General features: G+C 42.6%; 1 protein-coding gene across 5 annotated transcripts in view; it reads left to right on the plus strand.

Annotated features, from left to right (window-relative positions):
* Positions 1 to 20,311, plus strand: part of smoc1 (SPARC related modular calcium binding 1) — a 234,822-nt gene that overhangs the window by 126,245 nt on the left and 88,266 nt on the right. For all 5 annotated transcript variants that reach the window (XM_048600257.1, XM_048600258.1, XM_048600261.1 and 2 more), the window contains exon 9: positions 1,714 to 1,796. In XM_048600257.1, coding sequence (XP_048456214.1) covers positions 1,714 to 1,796 — 83 coding nt within the window. The remainder of the gene's footprint in view (positions 1 to 1,713; positions 1,797 to 20,311) is intronic.

Genomic DNA, 20,311 nt, shown 5'->3' on the forward strand with positions numbered 1-20,311 from the left:
TCTTCATACCTTTAAAACCTTTCTGGAAATAACCTGTAATCGTGAGTTTGAAAACCAGTTTTGGTGCTGCTCAGTGACGTGTCTTCTAGCAATGCAAAAGTCAAACCAGGAATTTGATTCTTTGAATTACGAATTCATGTGTTTGCTTTCTCTGAAGCCACCTGTGTAAAATTGGGGGACCACTCATGGCTTGCTCAAGGTGAGACGTAGCTTGGCAATTGTGACAACCAGCTTAGTACCTTTTCAGTTCTGAAGAAGGGTCACTGCACCCGAAATGTTAACTCTGATTTCCCTCCACAGGTGCTGCCAGATCTGCTGAGTTTCTCCAGCAATTTCTGGTTTTGTTTCTGCTTTCTGTCATCAGTGGTTCTTTAGTTTTGTTTTCTGTAGCGTTTTTTTTCCCTTCATTTGTTCAAGAGGTAAATGGAAAGGGCCAGCATTTGTTGCCCATCTCTAATTATCCTTGAGAAAGTGGTGGTGAGCTGCCTTCTTGAACCACTACAGCTAGAGCCATAGCGCCATACAGCGCGGAAACAGACCCTTCGGTCCAACTCGTCCATGCCGACCAAGTTTCCCAAACTAAACTAGTTCCATTTGCCTTATCTACTTAGGAAGGAAGAGAAAAACAGAGCATTATTGAAATGATGATAAACTGGGAAATGTTGAGGTACAAATGGACCTGCATGGTCTTGTGCACCAGTTACTGAAAGCCAGCTTGCAGGTGCAGCAAGGGGTTCAGAGGGCAAATGGTATGTTGGCCTTCATTTTTAGGGAGTATGAGTACAGAGACAAGGATGCCTTTCTGAAGCTGTATGGGGCCTTAATGTGTAGGGCTTGTCTACAAGATCTCCTGTCTAATTAATTCTTGGGGTATAACAGCAGTGTTAGCAAAGGAATTTCAGGATTTTGTCCCATGACTGTGAAGGAATTGTGAATTGGGTTCATAGAATTTGTGTGCCTTGGAAGCAAAATTGCAGGTCATTGGTATTCGTATGCATCTGCTGCCCTTAATGCTGGAGATCGCAAGTTTGAAAGGTGTATTGAAGGAGCCTTGGCAAGTGGAGTGTGTCTTGTAGCTGATACACACTGATGCCACTCTGGGCCAGTTAGAGGGAGTGAACGTTTAGGGTGCCAATGCCAGCCCAGCAAGCTGCTTTTGCTTTGGATCGCTGGGGATCTTCCTGAGTTTTGTTGGAGCTGCACTCAAGTGGCAAGTGTTATGTCACACTCCTGACTTGTGCCTTTAGATGATGGTCAGGCTTGGGGGAGTTTGGAGACTGGTTACTCACCGCAGAGTTCCCAGCTGTTCTTCTGACCTGTTCTTCCAGCGACAGTATTTATATGGCTGGCGCAAGTAAAGTTTCTGGTCGCTGGTAACATCAGGATGTTGATGGTGAGGGGGATTCAGTGATGGTAATATCAGTGAGCGATGGTCATCATCAGTACTCCCTTGAATTCTTCCCCTTGGTGTGTGGACCTCTGAAACTGGAAGTCAATACTTCGATTACACCAATTGGTGTGCGTGGACTCTTGGATGGCCTGCGCAGCTTAGATGGGACACTTGTCATTGCTTGGTAGTTGTGTGGTTCAAGTGTTGCTTGTTGTTATGAATTAGCCTAAGCCTGTTTGTTGTCAAGTAGATCACAGCCCTACCTGGCACGAGCCCCACTGATTTCCAACGTGTATTTTGAGTGTTGCTGTTTTGCCTTCCAGTTACCAAACCCCAGACTGCGACAGCAATGCCAGATCTAAGCTCCTGGAGGGAGATGATCCATTCAAGGACAAAGAGCTACAAGGTAAGCCCTTTTCACATCACCACGCCGTCGTCAGCACAGCACAGAGTGATGGGTGATTACGGGGAGAGACCATTGCCAAATGTCGCTGTCTTGGAGCCATTTTTCATGATTATCCTACAGAAGAGACAAATGCGATTTGACTGATTGACTTTTAATTGATTGCAGATGAAACCAGCTCAAATATTGATAGTCAATTACAAAAAAAAAGCAGTTGACCCCCCCTCCCACTCCACCCCCACTGAGACCACCTCCCCACTGTCTGCCTTGCCCCTCGACATCTGTTGATGTTAGACTCCAAGCCTCTGTCTCTTATACTGTTGTGAAAATCTTACGAGCCAGTGTTTTTTGGGAAATGATGTAAAGGCACCAGACCTCAGAGTGACATGAAAAGCTTCTTCAATCTGCAGGCAAAAACCTTTAAAGAGGACCCTTAGATAAGTGATTTGATCAGCGCTGAGTCACGCAGGCCTAGAGGATCTAAGATTCATAGGATTCAACAAGTTCAGGCAAATATCAGGCAATGAAACAGTGATGTTTAGATTGCTTTACACTAAAACTCACCACTCAATGAAGAATGCAGAATCAGAACAAATTTTTAAAAATGTTCTCTGACTGTTCAAGGCTGCATGTTTTTGTCACTGCAAAGGTTGGCAGTCAAACGAATATATGCTGATGTACTTGAAACTGAATAGATTACCTCTTCGCAGTAAATGCACTATACCTCCAATTGTGAAATATCTGCTGCACTGAGGTATTCCAATAATCACTCTTTATGCAGGTAAGCTGGTGAGAATGTAATTTACTGTTCTCATAGGTTTAATTGTGGTAATGAATATCTCAAAGCATCTTTAGTTGAATCCACTGAGCCACAAAGCCTGCAAAAGATATGAATTAAAATGAGATTACTTCAGCTGAAAACCCAGTACAGATAGATTCTACCGCAGCTAGCTATATGATATGATTGTCTCTGTTCTCAAAGTGGATTGTGGTCTATTCAGCATTGTTGTTCATCATTTAGGTGATCAGCTTCTTGCATTGTACAGATGTTATTAACAGCCACTCGGTAGCAGAGAATTTGAATATTGTTGGAGAGAAACATCATCTTACACTATTCAGGACAAATGCATGAATGTCAAATCTCAAATGATCATAATAACTTATAGGGTGCTGGTTAGTTGGCAATTCAGCTCAGTGACATGCATTCATATGCAGGAACCATTTTCTGCATACAAAAGCAATACAGGCCATTCCCAATTTACAAGCGTCTAACTTACAAACATTAATACACACAAATGAGATCCCATTCAGGAGTCTATTATAATGTTAATTTTACAGATCCAACATATGAATGTTTCCTGTACTTATGAACAGTTATTTTGTATTGTCCTGCATCGTGTTCTGATTTGTGCACAAACCGATTTGTCAATGGACTCAAGAACATTTACAGCCCTGGGCGGGGTTGCTTGTATATTCAAGTCTTGGGCCAGTTTTGAATTACCTGGGAGATTTAGGGAGCTCTCAGTTTCTCATTGCTTTCGCCGATGGCAACACCCTAACCAATCCAAGTCAACTTGCCAGTCAGTTCCACCTGTGGATAAATTGTGTTCACTTGAAGTTTGGTCTTCTTACAAGTATTATTCTGGACGTTTTACTGGTGTTTGGCAATCAGGTTGTTTCACTGTGTTGAAGGCGATGGAGTTCCTAGCAAGATGCGATGTAGGAGGCTGTCCTGTATGGACCTGCAACATCATGGCGTTCTGGCAAACTAATTCGGTGCTGTTTGTACAGCCCAACATTCCATCGCGCAAATTTAGTGGAGTGGAACTTCATGATGTTGTGGTACTAAAAGATAACCAAGAAATGCTGGTAACAGTCAGATTGCTTGTATCTTCCTTCATAACTGAAACCACCCCTCCAGGTTGAATGCCTCCTGGCTATCATTTCTCTTATAGATCTCAGGCAACGTGTATTTTCAACAACTGTTAGTTCTGTCTCAAACACAAACAAAATTGCTGGAAAAGCTCAGCAGGTCTGGCAACATCTGTGAAGGAGAAAACAGAGTTAACGTTTCGGGTCCGGTGACCCTTCCTCAGAAGGAAGGAAGGGCCCTTCTTGTTCTGAGGAAGGGTCACCGGACACGAAACGTTAACTCTGTTTTCTCCTTCACAAATGCTGCCAGACCTGCTGAGCTTTTCCAGCAACTTTGTTTTTGTTCCTGATTTACAGTGAGGTAAAATTGTCAGGTACCTTCATATTGGCAATTCTTGATGTCTAGTTTGTTTGCATCTGGTAAGAAAAGGAAGTTGAATATTAATGAGCTGAATGCTAAATAAAAACCGAAAGAACCGTGGATGCTGTAAATCAGAAACGAAAAACAGAAATTGCTGGAAAAGCTCAGCATGCCTGGCAGCATCTGAGGTGGAGAAAACAGAGTTAATGTTTCAGGTCGAGTGACCCTTCCTCAGAACAATTTAATTGTGACTGTGGAACTACATTCATAAGTTGAGAATTTACAGTAGCTGGAGTGAAGTTTATAATTACTTTTTGTGAACCTTCCCCTGGAGTATTCCTTTGGGGAAAAGGACAAAGAAAATGACCTCTCTGGATAGTTCTGAGGAAGGGTCACTCAACCCAAAACGTTAACTCTGATTTCTCTCCACAGATGCTGCCAGACCTGCTGAGGTTTTTCAGCAATTTCGATTAATGAGCTGAGTTGTGTTGTTAATAAGCTGTTTAACAAGCAATACTCCCCCTTAATTAGCACCTCACCACCGACTGGTGAAGAACTCACCTCGCTTCCCAGGAAATGCATAAAAGATGCAGTAAACTCCTCTCAATGTTGAGATAGATATCGCCAGACTCCTCTTACAATACTGCAATAATTCTCACCATAGTCCACATTGTTCAGGCCCCTACAAATTTTTGCCAATAATAGCTGTTAACCACAGAAAATCCAAAGAATGATAATGTGAACTATTACACTCAGAAACAGCACAAATTGTTGACCTTTGGTATTGTGCTGGTTTAAATAATACACACTGATTTGATCCTGAATCTAGTCAGCTTTCAGAAAGATCTATGTTTTGGCAGTCTTCAGACGTTTTTATATCTCCTTTGAAAAACACATGGTCATAGTTTTCATCTTCAGACTGATGACAGGGAGTGAAATGGTTTTCCTTGTCCTCATTTTATATAATTGACCACATTTTTTTAATTTTACAAAAAAAAGTCTGAGGTTAAAATGGGGTTAGCATTACAAATCATGTGCGAACAGACAAGAACTAAAGGACCACACTTTGCTTTCTCGAGTAGATTCCTTCCAACTCAAACTTGCAAGGTAAATCTTTAACTGCATACCATTTAGGCTGACAACTCTTCTTTATAGAAAATAGGTACATATTTTCCCCTTCCACACTTCCAATTTTTAGAATTATTAATGAAATAGCCATTAATGTTCTGTCACGGGCTACAGTACAGAAGGAGGTTAATATATTGCTGCAAGGATATCTTGCTGGAAATTTACAACTGTTATTTATCAGGACAAATGCAAGAGTTCCAATTTTCAAAAGATCACAACAATTTACATTAGTGGAGAATTACATGCTGACTGTTTGTCAAGCACACTCTCTGATTATTCCCTCCATGGCAACACCTTAGCCAATGAGGCTTTTCAGCAAAGTGTTTACTGTCAGAAGTAGAATAAAAAGAAATTAAAATGGGTCCAACTGCGAACAGTCCTCACATTGGTCTGCTGAAGATTTCCGACAAAACAATCCATTTTTTTTGCTGCTTTCTGGAGGCACTAAAGTTTATCCAGTGAGTCGCTGAGCCGTGTGTACCAGGCAACAGCCAGAGTTAAATCCTTGAGCTGTGCTGTGTCAGCTGACCTGTGCCCCTGGAGGTCCTGCAACTCACTTCATAAGTCGGAATCAGGGAAAGGGAAATCTATTGGGATTTCCGGTTAGAGCTATTCGGCAGCCTTGCTGGAAATGTTGATACCGTTACTAGAACAGTATTTCCAACACTCTGTCCTCATGTTATATATGACATGTATTTAACAGTACTGTACTACTGTTACCTCTGGATTCCAATGCCTTCCTGACTTATCTCTCATCTTAACACTCCATAAAATTGAATTCAACCTAAATGTGCATCTTGAATCCTAACATGCACCAAATCTCATTCATTTGAGTTTGCTAATCGACATTGGCCCCCATCAACTATTTATTTGACTGTGAAATTTTTAGTCTCACATTCAAATACCTGTATGGTTTCAGCCCTCCATATGTCTACCTCTACAAACCACCCCCCCCGCCCAAATGAGATCTGTATTCTTCCAACTCTGTGTCTTCTCTTGAACATTCCCCACTATATTCACCGCCATTGGTGGCTGTGCCTGTAGCTGTGTGGGTCCTAAGTTCAGGATGTCCTTGCTTAATCCTCTCTCATCTCCTTCAGGACACTCCTTAAAATTGATCTCTCTGACCAAGCTTCTGGTTACCTGTCCTAATGTCTCCATCTTTAGCTTAGTACCAATTTTGGTTTGGTTATCTCTGTGGACATTTAAAGGCTGTATAATAAACACAATCTCGTGTTATAGCAATAGGAGGTAACCTCACGAGGTTCTTTGGCTGCTCTTTGGTCATCGTGGACAGAATGAGAGTGAACTGCTGAAATTATACAAGAACAAAAACAGAAGTTGCTGGAAAAGCTCAGCAGGTCTGGCAGCATCTGTGAAGAAAAAAAATCAGAGTTAACGTTTCGGGTCTGGTGACCCTTCCCCAGAACTGATGGTAGCTGAGAAAACGTTGGTTTATATGCAGAAAATAGGGAGAAGGATAGGGTAGGGAGTAAACGATAGGATAGAGCCCATAGAGAGAGAAGAATAGTTGGATAGACAAAAGGGTTGATAACAATCTAGCTCGGAGGGTGAATAGTTGTTAATGGGGACTGTTAGTGACTAACAACAGTGGGTGTAAAATGGTAACAAGGCCTGGTGTGTGGGTTTGGGCGTTGGGACATGGGAAAGTTTAGGCCCTAAAATTATTGAACTCGATATTGAGTCCAGAGGGCTGCAGGGTCCCCAAGCGGAAAATGAGGTGTTGTTCTTCCAGCTTGCGTTGAGCTTTGCTGGAACGCTGCAGCAAGCCAGAGGCAGAGATGTTGACCAGGGAACAGGGTGGTGTGTTAAAGTGGCAGGCAACAGGAAGTTCAGGGCCTTTTTTGCAAGCAGAACGTAGATGTCCTGTGAAGTGGTCACCAAGTCTATGCTTCGATTCCCCAATGTAGAGGAGACCACATTGTGAGCAGCGAATGCAGTAGACTAGATTCTGGGAAGTGCAAGTGAAGTGTTGCTTCACCTGGAAGGTATGTTTGGGCCCTTGGCTACTGGCGAGGGAGGAGGTAAATGGGCAGGTGTTGCACCTTCGCCGGTTACAGGGGAAGGTGCCATAGGGCAGTGGGTGGGGCATGGGGGTGAGGGAAGTGTGGACCGGGGTGTCCCAATAGCGGGGAGGGACCAGCTACCGTCAGTTCTGAGGAAGGGTTACTGGACCCGAAAGGTTAACTCTGATTTCTTTTCTTCACAGATGATGCCAGACCTGCTGAACTTTTCTCGCAACTACTGTGTTTGTTCCTGATTTACAGCATCCTCAGTTCTTTTGGTTTTTATGCTGAAATTATAGTTCCCTTTGGAACTCTCTGTAATCAGTAAGCTTGTGAGAGGAAGATTCATGTCTAGCTTGACCCCTGAGTGTGTGGACAATTTGAAGAACAAGCTGCCAGATTGCAATAAAGAGGATTTTAATCCATGCGCTCACCTCAAATCTAGTGAGGCACTCACTCACACAGTCACACGTATAATCAAACTCCAGGAATGGACATTTGTGGAGACCACTGGACCTTGGCAGGTTATAAACAAATAGAATTGTTTATAATTCGCTTGATGGCTTGTTCTGAAAAATCTGCATTGGTGTGCCTGATGAAGAAGATGTCTTCACACTTGAAGCTAGCTTAGGCTAATTCACTAAGTGTAAAGCCATACTAATGTTGTTTCAGGATCCTCTCAGGTGCATGGGCTTTCTCACAGTCACAAAGTTGGTTCCATAGCAGTGTAGAAAAATGGGAACAGGAGTAGGCCATTCAGCCCTTTGAGCCTGCTCCATGATTGGCTGCTCATCCAACTCGATAGCCTGTTCCAACTTTCTCCCCATAACTTTGGACCTCTTTAACCTTAAGAACTGTATCTAACTCCTTCTTAAAAGCATGCAATGTTTTGGCCTCAACCTTTTTCTGTGGCAGAGAATTCCACAGGCTCACCAAATCTAGGTTGAAGAAATTTCCCCTCATCTTGGTTCTACTCTGTATCCTTAGACTGTCAGCCCTGGTTTCGGATTCCCGCTAGCTAGTCGCTTGTCATCTCTCCCTGGAAGGGCGGATTGCTGTTTTTGTGGACCTGAAACGAAACAGGCCAATCATGTTGGAGTCTTTGGTTGTGAAGGCCACGATGTTATTGCTCTTATTGCTGTGTGACCTTCTGCAGGCCGCACTTAAAGATTACAAGGGGCCTGCAACATGGCTTCTCACAGTTCTCTTACCAAATATGGCAATAAGTTAGCCACAACCTGGTTTATTGTTTGAAGACACTCATCCTGAGGAATGAGTCTATGGGGGAGGTCGGTGGGAGGGGTAGACGGAAGAGTTAAGCCAATCACTTCCTTCATTTCTGGAAAGTCTGTTCAATACCAGAATGTCTTTTGGATGATCTCAGGACAGGAGCAGTTTGACAACTCTTGCTGTAGAATGAATCCCTTTGTCTTTTGTGAGACAGTCTGTGAGTTTTTGAAGGCTCCAGATCACCCTTGGCAACTATCTTTTGCAACACACATTGTCAATTTTAAGAGAAAGATCTGTTCCAAAAGATTCCACACTGAATTAAGTTCAAATTTTGAAATTCATAAATGTAACATTCTTTTCCTAATCATCATAGTGCCAGATTATGAAAAACAGACCATTATGTAAATTTTCACACACTGCAAATTGCACAAGGCTGCCAAAGTTTTCATGTAATCTACAAAGCGTGATCAAAAAGAGGAAGCTTTCATCTCATATCTCCGGTTTGCATATCAAGTGAAAGCTCCAGAAACAAATTGACGCTGTTATAAACCAGCCCAGTGCCTTTAGTTTGAAGATCTGAGCAGGATTTCAAACCCTGAAGAGGAACTTCTGTTACCTTGTATGGACTTCTCGTCTTCAGTTGCAGTATTTGGATCCAATTTAAAACAAGACTATACTTCGAGGTTGTGATTGTGGTAAAAGAATATGGTCCGTGGAGAACTGCTGCAATGTTACATACATGATGTTTGATGACTGTTTGATGCCAGAGCCTTGACCACTTTGCATACTTCTTGGCTCCTGAAGAAAACAGAACTCGAAACTTTGGGCAGATTCAGACAGCAAGGGGATGAATTTGCGGTGGGATCTGGACTGGTCAGATGTCTGCAGCCATTGTTTAGCTTGTGCACATTTTCACCAGATGTTGGGGATCATGGAGCGGAGGGGGGAGGGGGAGATGAAGCCTTTTGTCAACAGCTACATCTGTGTGGATGTAACAGAAAGAGGTTAGAGCAGTGGGATAACTTGGAATTAGATGAAGCCAGGCCCAGATCCTTTCAATGTCACATTACATACCTTTACCTCCCACCTACCAACACTGTATTCAAAAGTCTTCCTTTATACTTTGTTTAAGAATATATAAAAGTTCCCTTTCATACTCCTTTGGAAACTTCCATCAAATTAGCTAATTAAATGAGGTATTAGACATTAAAAGGAGCACTATAACTGGAATCACAATTTAAAGGAACTTGAATTTAAATTAAAATAACATTCCTTGGGGAAATAATGCACTCCAGCCCCTGCAGTGCCTGCCAGTTACGTAAAACTTGAATTGGATAGTAGACAGTATTAATGGATGGATAACATGTTCTCTAGTCCAGGGTGACCTGGACAGTGACAAAACCATGGAAGAGAGAAAGTCAGTCGGGTATAATGATACCTTTTATGGCTCACTTTCTGGACTTGTCAATGCTCGCCTTGGCCAGGCTCAAGCACAGGCCCATGAGGAGGCTTTCCAATCTGCAAGTCTTTCTTTCTATGTGTTCAAGGTACTTAATCAATCAATGTCTTTCACCTGATTACACTTAAATATAACAACACCATTACATACCGCTAATAATAACACCATCTGTTTTATTTTCCTTGCCCTCGAGGCTTTTTTATGCCAGCGCGAAACAGAGCAACATCAGCTGCATCGTGGGAACATAGTCTGGATCTTCACCTAACCTTGTGGGTTCAAATGGCTTGGGCACAGACAGAACTTATTCGTATTCTTGCTGTGACCCAACCATTGTGATTGTCAGTCCAGTCACCAGGCTGCAGTGCCAGAACTGGGGGGAAAGAAAAAACTTCCATGGCTCAATGCCAATTGAAAACAGGCAAGGTTTGAGTAAAAAATTCCATGGACTGCAATGTGCAATAGTAGCTGAGCTCATAGCTACTCAGGCAGCATTCATATCTCTCTGACAACAATCCCTCAAAAAAAAATTCAATTGCACAGCAATAATTAACAGCAGGCATAAATTGTTTTAACAAACACAAACATAATGCAATCATTATTAGTTCAGTTGATTTAATACCTATAGCACAAAGTGTCCCCACTAAAAGAAATTCGTCAAAATCTGAAGATGTATTTAATATCGCAATTTATTGGTAGAATTAGGCCTGCAGATTTAGTAGTATGTTGTGTAGTTTTTGGCAAGCATCCATTCAGTTTTTGGCAACTTGTCTGTGCTAGATGGGACAGGCTCCACAGCATTTAATAACATTTGATGAATAGCTGTTTTATGGTCATCAGTATTTCTTTAAGGCTTATTCCATCCAGCCATGGAGCGAGAAATCTTATATCACTCGTACTTGCCAAAGATTAGGATTGGGAAATGATAATTGCTCCAGACTGAGTTCCGTGACCACATGAAAGGCCTTGCACATTCTGAAGCATTGGAGCGATGGCAGGAGTCACTTGGAATGCTTGCTTTATTCTTCATGGCACGGAAGTGGCTGTACCTATGGTCATGCAAATTCGTTAGTGAGTCATTTAGAATATTCTTTACAAAAAATTGTACTTTGTACGTAAGGTACATTGGTGCTCATTCCACCTGGCATTTTGCATCATCTTTTTGCTGTCTGCCCTGTTGTGTTTAGTGGGGATGTGCAGAGTGTTTAGCCTTTGTTCCTCTGGGCATATTGAGTTGGTTGAAATGCATAACTTCCTTAATGGACCCCATTTCAGCCAATATAGAAAGCCCGAAACTTGCCTGTCCCGTATTTTAGCCTATCTTTGTGAGTTGCCTGCATAAGCTGCTGCTGATCGCCAATCTCACGCTTAATTGGGAATAATGCAAGTTTCGTAATGTTGGCACAAAACTCAGTCTACTGTCCCTGAAATGTAAATGGCATTTCAGCAGAGATATGCCGTGACTTGTTTCCTGGTTTTGCTTGGTACCATAACCGTGCCTGTGTCAAGATTTTGAGTGATGCCTTGGAGTGTTTTTAAGTTATTGTCATTTGATTGTGGCACATTTAATAGAAACAAAATGAACCAGTTGCTTATTTTTTTTTTTCCTGGGTGGGTGAACAATCATGGCTAGAGCAGTAAGCAAAACAATCAAAAAGCTAAAAACTCACCTTGCTTATTGTTTCAGTAACGTTTGGAAATGGAGCTGTTGCCCTTCAGTTGACCAGCTTACTGAGGGAGTGCTTTCCTGTAAGGGTGGCTGTTTATCTGACAAGACACTAAACGACGTTTGATATAACTGTACGCACAATTTTCATTGGAAGAAGTGCAGAGGATTCCTCCCCTGTGACCTGGGCAATGTTTGTCTTTCAACCAACATCATTTCAAAAAAAGAGGATTGTCTGGTTGCAATCAGATTCCTATATGTGGGATCTTGCTGTGTGTATGTTGGCTGCCATGTTCCCAAATTGTGACAACAGTTCAGCAGCATTTTCTCAGTTGCAAAGTCTTTTGGGATACCTGGAGAAGCTATTTAAATGCAAGCTGTACAATCTCTTCCCTTTATTTAGTTGACTATATTCGGGCTGCAAATCTCGAATGCTGCATTAGGTCCTCTGTTCTGAAAGAGACATTTCCCGGTTAAAATCTTTCCAATTGATCATTTCTTTTCGATGGAGCATTGGGTGATCCCTGTCTTTGTATTGTGTTCAGTGAACTTTGCGAATTGGGTTCAAATTTATTTTGGTGACAATACAATACAAGGGCAAGATTTTAACTCCCATCAAAAGCCATCCACATGAGAAAAATTTAAATCAGGCCAGAAATCTTCTCATTCAGCAAACTGACAAGAAATTGATTTACTTCGTCTTAAACCAGTTCAAGTTGGCCAGCATGATAAGGCTTGCTATTAATCATTTTCCACATCAGTGCTGATAATTTGGTAATCTCACTGAGAGAGGCCACAAGACTGAGCCATGAGAAATGATCAGAGAATGAACTATCAGAGGAGGTGGTAGAAGCGGGTATAATTATAACATTTAGAAGACATTCTTGAATAAGAAAGATTTAGAGGGATGTGGACCAAATGCAGACGAGTGGGACTAGTTCACTTTAGGAAACCTGGTTGGCACGGACAAGTTTGATGGAGAATTTGTTTCTGGGCTGTATGACCCTATGACTAAGTTCTTTGATGTCACGAAATACAATTAGATGGAAGTCAAATCCAAGCAGGAATGGCAAGAGATGTTATGTGAGATTGCGAAGCGTATGCTCCATGAGGAGGTCCTTGTGATTTTGGCAAAGTGGAGAGATTTAGGAAGAGAGTTGCAATGTATCAATGAAAGGCAGCTCAAGACTGTCCCATTCTGGTGGAGAGGAGACAAAGAGACAAGTCTTTATATTGCACTCTTCATGATGTCTCGTAGTCGCTTTACAGGCATTTAATGAGGTGAGTGATTGTGGTAATGTAGGAACCACGTGAGCAGATGTGCACAAAGCAAGATCCCATGAACAGCAACAGGACAAGGGGCAAATAACCTGGTTTGCCCTATGAAGCTGATTGAGGGATAACCTGGTGATTTAGCGCCCTAGCCAACATTTCAGATGAACAAGGAGTGCTAACATAGAGGTGGTTAGCTGCAGGGATAAGGCAAAGAAGGCAAAGAGGAGCAGCAGCAGATAGACCCTAAGCTGCTGGTATTTGGCTAGTTAAGGCCCTTAGCTGAGTGAGCAGGTGAGTGAGCCTCACAATACCCTCCCACTGTTCGTAAAAGTGTCGGTGGGCAGGTGGGCAGTCGGAACGATGTCAGTGCCAGTTTTATATCCTTCTCCTCTTGCCCATCCGGTGGGTAGGGTGAGGGGTTCAGGGCATGGTTAAAATTCTGAGCATAGCTCGCTCACCCCTGGTAAATTAGACATGTAAAGTGACTGAACGTTACACGGTGAGAGAGTGATTGAAATTCCAGGCAGTGATGTGAATCTGCCCTAAAAGAAAGTATGTAAACTCATCAGCCAGCGGGACTCCAATGTTACCTATCAGTCAGATTCACACCTAACCTCTCGTCATACTTGTCTAGTAATACTCTTGAGAATTGCACCCAACTGTTAAAGCAAATAGAATTGCAGAGTAATTATCTCAGTGTGGAAAAAGAAACAAAAGCAATCTGTTGTGAAGCGTCAATGTGTCAGTGAGGTCTCAGAATGCTCAACGTTTCAACTTTCACTCCTCATCCACTGTTCTGGTGTTAGTGAGGAGTGATAATGGTTTCAGAAAAATGCCCTTTGTTTTACCGCTTCATTGATGTTGATGATGCAATCAGCATCCAAATTAAAAATGCCTACTGCCTCGTGATGCCACCCATTTGAGGCGCTATGCCTCTCTTAAGATGGAATTTGGGGTCCAATGCTGCAAATAGGTGCCCGATTATTATTTTATGTCGGAGCTGACGTTGGCACTGGATAGCAATACCTGAAGTTAAGTTTTAATTTGTTTTTGGGAATCAGTCAATCAAGCAGAAATGACCATCATGGGGCTTACAAAAAGCAATCTGGGCACAGTGCCACCCTGACTAGTCCAATATCCTGCGGTATTCCTTGCTGATAACAAGACTGGCTTGATATTGGTGAGGCAATGGCCTAGTGGTATTATCGCTGGACTGTCAATCCAGAGACCCACACAATGTTCTGGAGACCCGGGTTCAAATCCTGCCACGGCAGATGGTGTAATTTGAATTCCAGGGAAAAGCAATCTGGAATTAAAAGTATAATGGTGACCATGAATCCATTGCCAAAGAAACCTATCTGGTTCGCTAATGTCCTGTAGGGAAGGAAACTGCAATCCTTACCTGGTTTGGCCTACATGTGGCTCCAGACCCACAGCAATGTGGTTGACTCTCAATTGCCCTCTGGCCAATTAGGGATGGGCAATAAATGTTGGCCTAGCCAGTGACACCCTCATCCCGTGAATGAACCAAAACAAAAATTTCAGTCTGCTGAGATGTGTCTAATCGCTATGTGAAGTTAATGGATCCTCCGTGTCACTGATGGAGGTTTCATTGTGCACTGGGTGGTGTCGCTACCTCGGTGTTAGAAACTCTGGTTCGAGTCCTACTCCAGAATCTGATGGCCAAGGAAGGTTTGTTCATTAACATGGTTAACATCTTGGTTATCCTTCCAACACACACTACTGGCAGACAGAGATACCTGGTCAGCTCTGTGTTGGACAGAAGGTTGGAGACTCAACCGTTGCTGCAGACGAAAACTCCCATGTTAAAAATGTGTGCTGCCATGGCAAAGTAGACTTCTTGAGTAAACTGTAACATGCCGCCACTACTGCCAAAGTGAATCCTGGACAAAGCTTTGTCATTTGAGAGCAAGAGCTTCACATATCACACCCAAGGCCAAGTATCAGTGCCCCAACTGTTAGAGCTATTGCTGAGAGGTTCGGACAATCCTGGAGCTTGACCTTGGAACATCAAGCAGAGGTGGAGAATATTCACTAGGACACAAGCTGTTTTTAGTTTATCACCTGAATCTAGATCATTGAATTTATTTAAGTTGGAGTTAGAGGGATTCTTGATGCGTAGAGTTTTCGAGGGTTATTGGGAATGGTTTGGGATAGTAATGTTAAGACTGCAGTCTTAACAGAGCATCCATAGCTCTGTTGAATGAGCAGCCTAGATGGGATGTATAGACTCGTCCCGCTCCCATTTCTTACTGTTTTTTGAACTGAGAATGTTTTAAAATCCACAGTGAAGGATTGTGGCAAGTTGTAGTTGTAGGATTAAAGATAGACTTTCTTCATTTTATTAAGAATATAATATCTGGCCCGAAGGACCAACAGAAGTGAACACTTGTATTCATCTCAATTTCAACTTTTTGTCAGGACACACCTATCCACACCTGCTGAGTAAAGTGATTTTAAAACAAGAAGCTTCTGCAATCCCTAATTGGCCCGATAGAAATTCTAATATCAGTGAAAAGGTTAACTTTGCTTAATTAATTTACCCTCTTGAATTCGGCTTATGTTTGTCTTAAATATCCTAAGTGACTGCAAACACTGCCAAAAGTCCAAGAAATGCTGCTAAATCATGCAATGAAGCTTCAGTAGCCAAAGTTTGACACAAGTCTTAAAATTATTAAAGATTACTTTTGCAAGCTGGACCATGAAGAATTGCATGCGAATTTCTTGCTTGAAGTGAAAATGGGACTGCACGATATGAGCACACCAGTGTGTTCCTGTGATTTTCCTTTAACTACTACTCCAACACAGTGAATACTTGTCCGTTACTAACATGTAGCTAGCTACAATGTGTTAAATGTTTTGTGATTCTGTATTTCCACCGTGCATGCTTCCTGTGTTGTGATTTAGCCATCGTGTTGTTTCCTTCCTGCTTGAGTGTTGCCGTTTTTTTAAAAGCTGGGCAAACAAACATATGTTTATTGCTCGATTCTCTGGATGCCAGGTGCTGCCCTCGTGTTGTCCTGTGCACCACTGCACTTCACTGCAGCTTTACTGACCCTCCACAATCCCAGCCTGTGGTCAGGGCCAGGTGCCAATCTAATATCACCAACAGACCAGTAGATCTGCCTGCGTACTGTTGACCATTGTTTTTCTCGCCCATAACCTTCATTAGATCTCTCTCTCATTGACTACCCACCATATCTTGCCAACTTGGGGCTGCTGGATCCCTCAGCTTCAAAAGAATGTGCCCACTGTACCAATATCATGGTCAAAGTATAGACACACGTAGTTAAAAGAATAGAGTGAGAAAGAGGAGCGAAGAGCAGAGAGAGTAGCAGATGAGAAGACAAACAGAAACTGAAAGAGAAGAGATCAGCACAAGAAATGGAGAGAAGTACAAGAGAGAGACTAGATGTAAGAGAACGAGAGAAGAAAACAGCATGAGAAAGAGAGAGAATTCCGAAGCAAGTGTGGATGCAGCATGAGAAAGAGACAGAAAGAGAATTCAGGCTGACTGTGTGAGAGAGAGAAGCATTAGCATAAGTGAGAATGAGAAAGTAAGAAGAGATAGAGAAAGACAGCGGTTGTATTGTGAAGCCAGAGAAAAGCAGAACAGATGAAGACAGAAAACCAGAAGCTTAAAAAAAAGAGAGAAATTAAAGAGAAAATGAAGAGGGAGAGAGACAACAGGAGGTAAAAAAAATTGCGTTCTGTAGATAGCAGGGATGAGGAAGAGATAGATTTCTCTGATTCACCATACACCATGTTAGATCTGTCATTATTATAATGAAAATCTAACATCTGGCTTCTATTTATCACACACCAGGCGTTACTCTTCGTTGCTTTTGCAAAGAAAAGGAACAAAAAAGCATTCATTTTCTGATGGACTCTTCTGAATTGGAGCCAAACGTCTCAATTTATGACAGTTCTTTGTCCTTGGGATTTAATAGGCAGCAGCATTTAACTGCATTTGCTGCTTTCACCCATTTCTTCACAAAAGGGACAAATGAACAGAAAATGAACATCATTGTTCTGCACATTCGGAAACCTTTGAGAGAATGCTCTTGTCTGAAGGAGGCTGGTGTGAATGGGAATCAGGGAGAAAACTCCCTGACCAGCAGGTCTTTGATTCCCATTGCCTCTGCTCCTGCTCAGGCTCCTTGATAAAACAGTTGGTCATCTACTTCCTTGATGTCAAGGGGACACTCTGACACCTCACCTTCTGGAATGCAGCTCTTTTGTCCTGGTTTGAATCAAGGCTGTAATGTTGTCAGGAGCTGAGTGGTATTGATCAAACAAGCACGAGTGAGCTGGTTACTGCTAATCAGTTGCTGCTTGATACACTGTTGATGGCACCTTCCATCACTTTGTTGATGACCGGGCGAGTCTTTTTTTAAGGCAAAGAGCAGGAGCATTAGAGGCGATTTTGAGGAAACCTCATTTTCACCCAGCTGTTGGTGGCTATCTGGAACTCACTGCCTAAAAAGGGTGGTAGAGTCGGGAACCCTCAAGACATTTAAAAACTAGGTAGCACAGTGGCTCAGTGGTTAGCACTGATGCCTCACAGCGTCAAGGGACCTGGGTTCGATTCCAACCTTAGGCGACTGTCTGTGTGGAACTTGCACGTTCTCCCTGTGTCTGCGTGGGTTTCCTCTGGGTGCTTCGGTTTCCTCCCACAGTCCAAAGATGTGCAGGCTAGGTGGATTGGCCATGCTAAGTTGCCCATAGTACCCAGGGATGTGCAAGATGGGCGGATTAGCTGTGGTAAGTGTGAGTTTATGGGATATGATAGGGGGCTAGGTCTGGGTGGGATGTTCTTCAGAACATCAATGTGGACTCAATAGACTGAATGATCTCCATCTACACTGCAGGGGTTGTGTGATTTAATGAAGTATCTAGATGAGCACTTGAAATGTCATAGCTACAAGTCCACAGGACAAGTGCTTGAAAAAGATTGATGTTTGATGACTGGCAAGATACAATGGGCTGAAGGACCTTTTTCCATACTGTAAGTCTCAATGATTCTATGACTGGAGTCTGATGGTATGATAATTGGCCAGGTTAGATTTGTCCTGCTTTTTGTGTGCAGGGCATAGCCGGGCAATATTCTACATTATCAGGTAGATGCCAGCGTTGTAACTCTACTGGAGCAGGTTGGCTAGGGATACAGCTAAGGATACAGGTTCTGGAGCATTAGTACTATTGCCGGACTGTTGTCAGGGACCCCAGTCTTCGTACCTCTAGCTACTTCTGGTCTTGATGTGGAGTGAATTGAATAGATTGAAGACTTGCGCCTGTGACGATGGGAGTGTCAGGAGAAGGTACTCCTGCTGCAGTGCTCAAATTCACCAATCAATAGTATATCAAAGTTATCATCAGCAGTGCCTGCCAGACTTCAGCAACTGGCTTATGTGAACAGTGATATTCATGCGATTTGCTCCGCCCAGTACTACCTTGCATATTATAACAGAAAGGCTCCTTCCATCACCTCCCACCTTTATCTGCTCACCAGAATGACCCTCGCAAGTTGCATGGGAGAGGCAACTAATCAGATATTTTAAAAACAAAACCCAGACCAATCTGGGAAAACCAGTCTGGGGAGTCGTACTCTAACCCTTTTAGGCAATTGAAACTTTTCTGGCAATCTCTTTAGTCTCGATTAATGTCACAGACCATTTTGGTCAGCTGTCTTACCTTCATACTTCCAGACGGTCAGGCATGAGGAAGACTTTGAAGCTGTGGCTAATGGACAAAAAAGGTTGTTGATGAATTGTTCACTCAGAGCCCCTTAATTTGCGTGGATAAAAGTTTTGATTGTAGAAATCTCTTTGTTCCTCTCCCCCACCATCTTTAGTGGAAAAATCCTGTATTTGCAAAATGATACCTGCCTCTCTTTTCCTTCGGACTCTGAGCTTTAGTTTGCCACACATAATGACTGTGAACTCTCCCCAGATGATTGACAATGTGTGCGCACACAGGACAGAGCTGAGTGCTGGCTGAGTGTTCCCATTCACCCAAAATGCTCCCTTCCTGTTGCTGCTTCTGATGACCTTGACTTCAGCAGATGTCAGTCATGACTGTTAGTCATTATTGGCGAATGTGACCTGTAAGCGAGTTAACTTCCTAATTAGCATTAAATGCATGTGGGAACTGTTAGCACGGGGTCAATTAGCCATTACTGGCCAAATTGTGTGAACCATCCCAATCAGTCTGCGAATATGGTTCAAATTTACAAGGCACCTGCTACAACAATGTCAGACTTTTATTAGAAATTGCTAATAGTTAACCAATTTTAAAAAAGTCTGATAAGTTCCTACTGAATAAAAATAATGTTGAGGAAAATGTTCAAAGTTAGATAAGATCGATGCTAACACACCTGAATTGATTTGGAACTGGATACAGCCTTGAATGTGCATTAAGTTTATCGCATTTTACCTTTCGATAGACCCCAAGCACAGCAAAAGTTCTTTGCGAACCATTCAAAGAGGCTGCTTTTTGGATCCTATGCTTGACAGTTTGGAAAAATTCAACGTTGCCATTCATGCAAGTTAGCTTTTCATGTGGCAAATTAAGATTCAGGAAATGAATCATGAAATGAAATACACCATTGTTGTGGGCCAGTGTAACAGCAATTTTGGAAAGGAAAGAGATGATTGTTGAGGCAATCCATCAAGAATGGGAGCAGGAAACTTTTTTTATAGTGAAGCATTGGACTTGTGAAGGGTTTGGGGTGCAGTGATGGACGTGCATAAGGATTAGGGGAGCCAGCAGCTAATGGAAAGCCTGAAGACACTAGAGAGTATAATGTAGTGACCAATCATTGATGGAGAAAGAAAGATGGTTGACAATTTACTTTGTTAATGGGTTGGTTTATCTACCAACAATTGCCAGAAAAATAAAGCAGCCATACTGAATTTAATGCTTAGAATAGTGATTTGTATAGCTTTCATGAACGTTTACCTCTGATTTTGACTCCCTGAGGAGATTTAATGGCCACAGGCAGGAAATGTCTACAAGAGATTTTGTTTAGCAAGTCTACTCGCTAGAGCCTTCAGGCACTCCCTTCTCACATTCGGCTTTCTCCCCCATCCCTTCAAGGTGCTTCTTTATCTTGGAGAATGGTTCCGTGCCACTGACAGTCTTCAGAACCCTGTCCAAACAGTGTTCAGGTATCAGCCATAATAAGGACTCAATGCAAACAAGCCAGATTGTGTCTGCGACCAGGGGCACACATACTTACCCAGCAGCTTCCGCTGGAGGTATAAATCAATAGAAAGGTCGCTGCTTCCCCCTCATCACCGGTCTACTCCCCCAACCCCCCTGATCCCCTTCTCCAGCATAGAGACATCAAAACCAGTTGTAGTGGTTCTGAAATTCATGCTGTTTACGATCGCAGAATCACACAATTGTTACAGGGCTGCAGGAGGCCATTCAGCCTGTACTGGTTCCGTTACTTAGTGCCAATCTCCTGTCTTCTCCCCG

Source organism: Rhincodon typus, chromosome 8, assembly GCF_021869965.1.
Source record: "Rhincodon typus isolate 14 chromosome 8, sRhiTyp1.1, whole genome shotgun sequence".
In the NCBI taxonomy this organism is placed as follows: Eukaryota; Metazoa; Chordata; class Chondrichthyes; order Orectolobiformes; family Rhincodontidae; genus Rhincodon; species Rhincodon typus.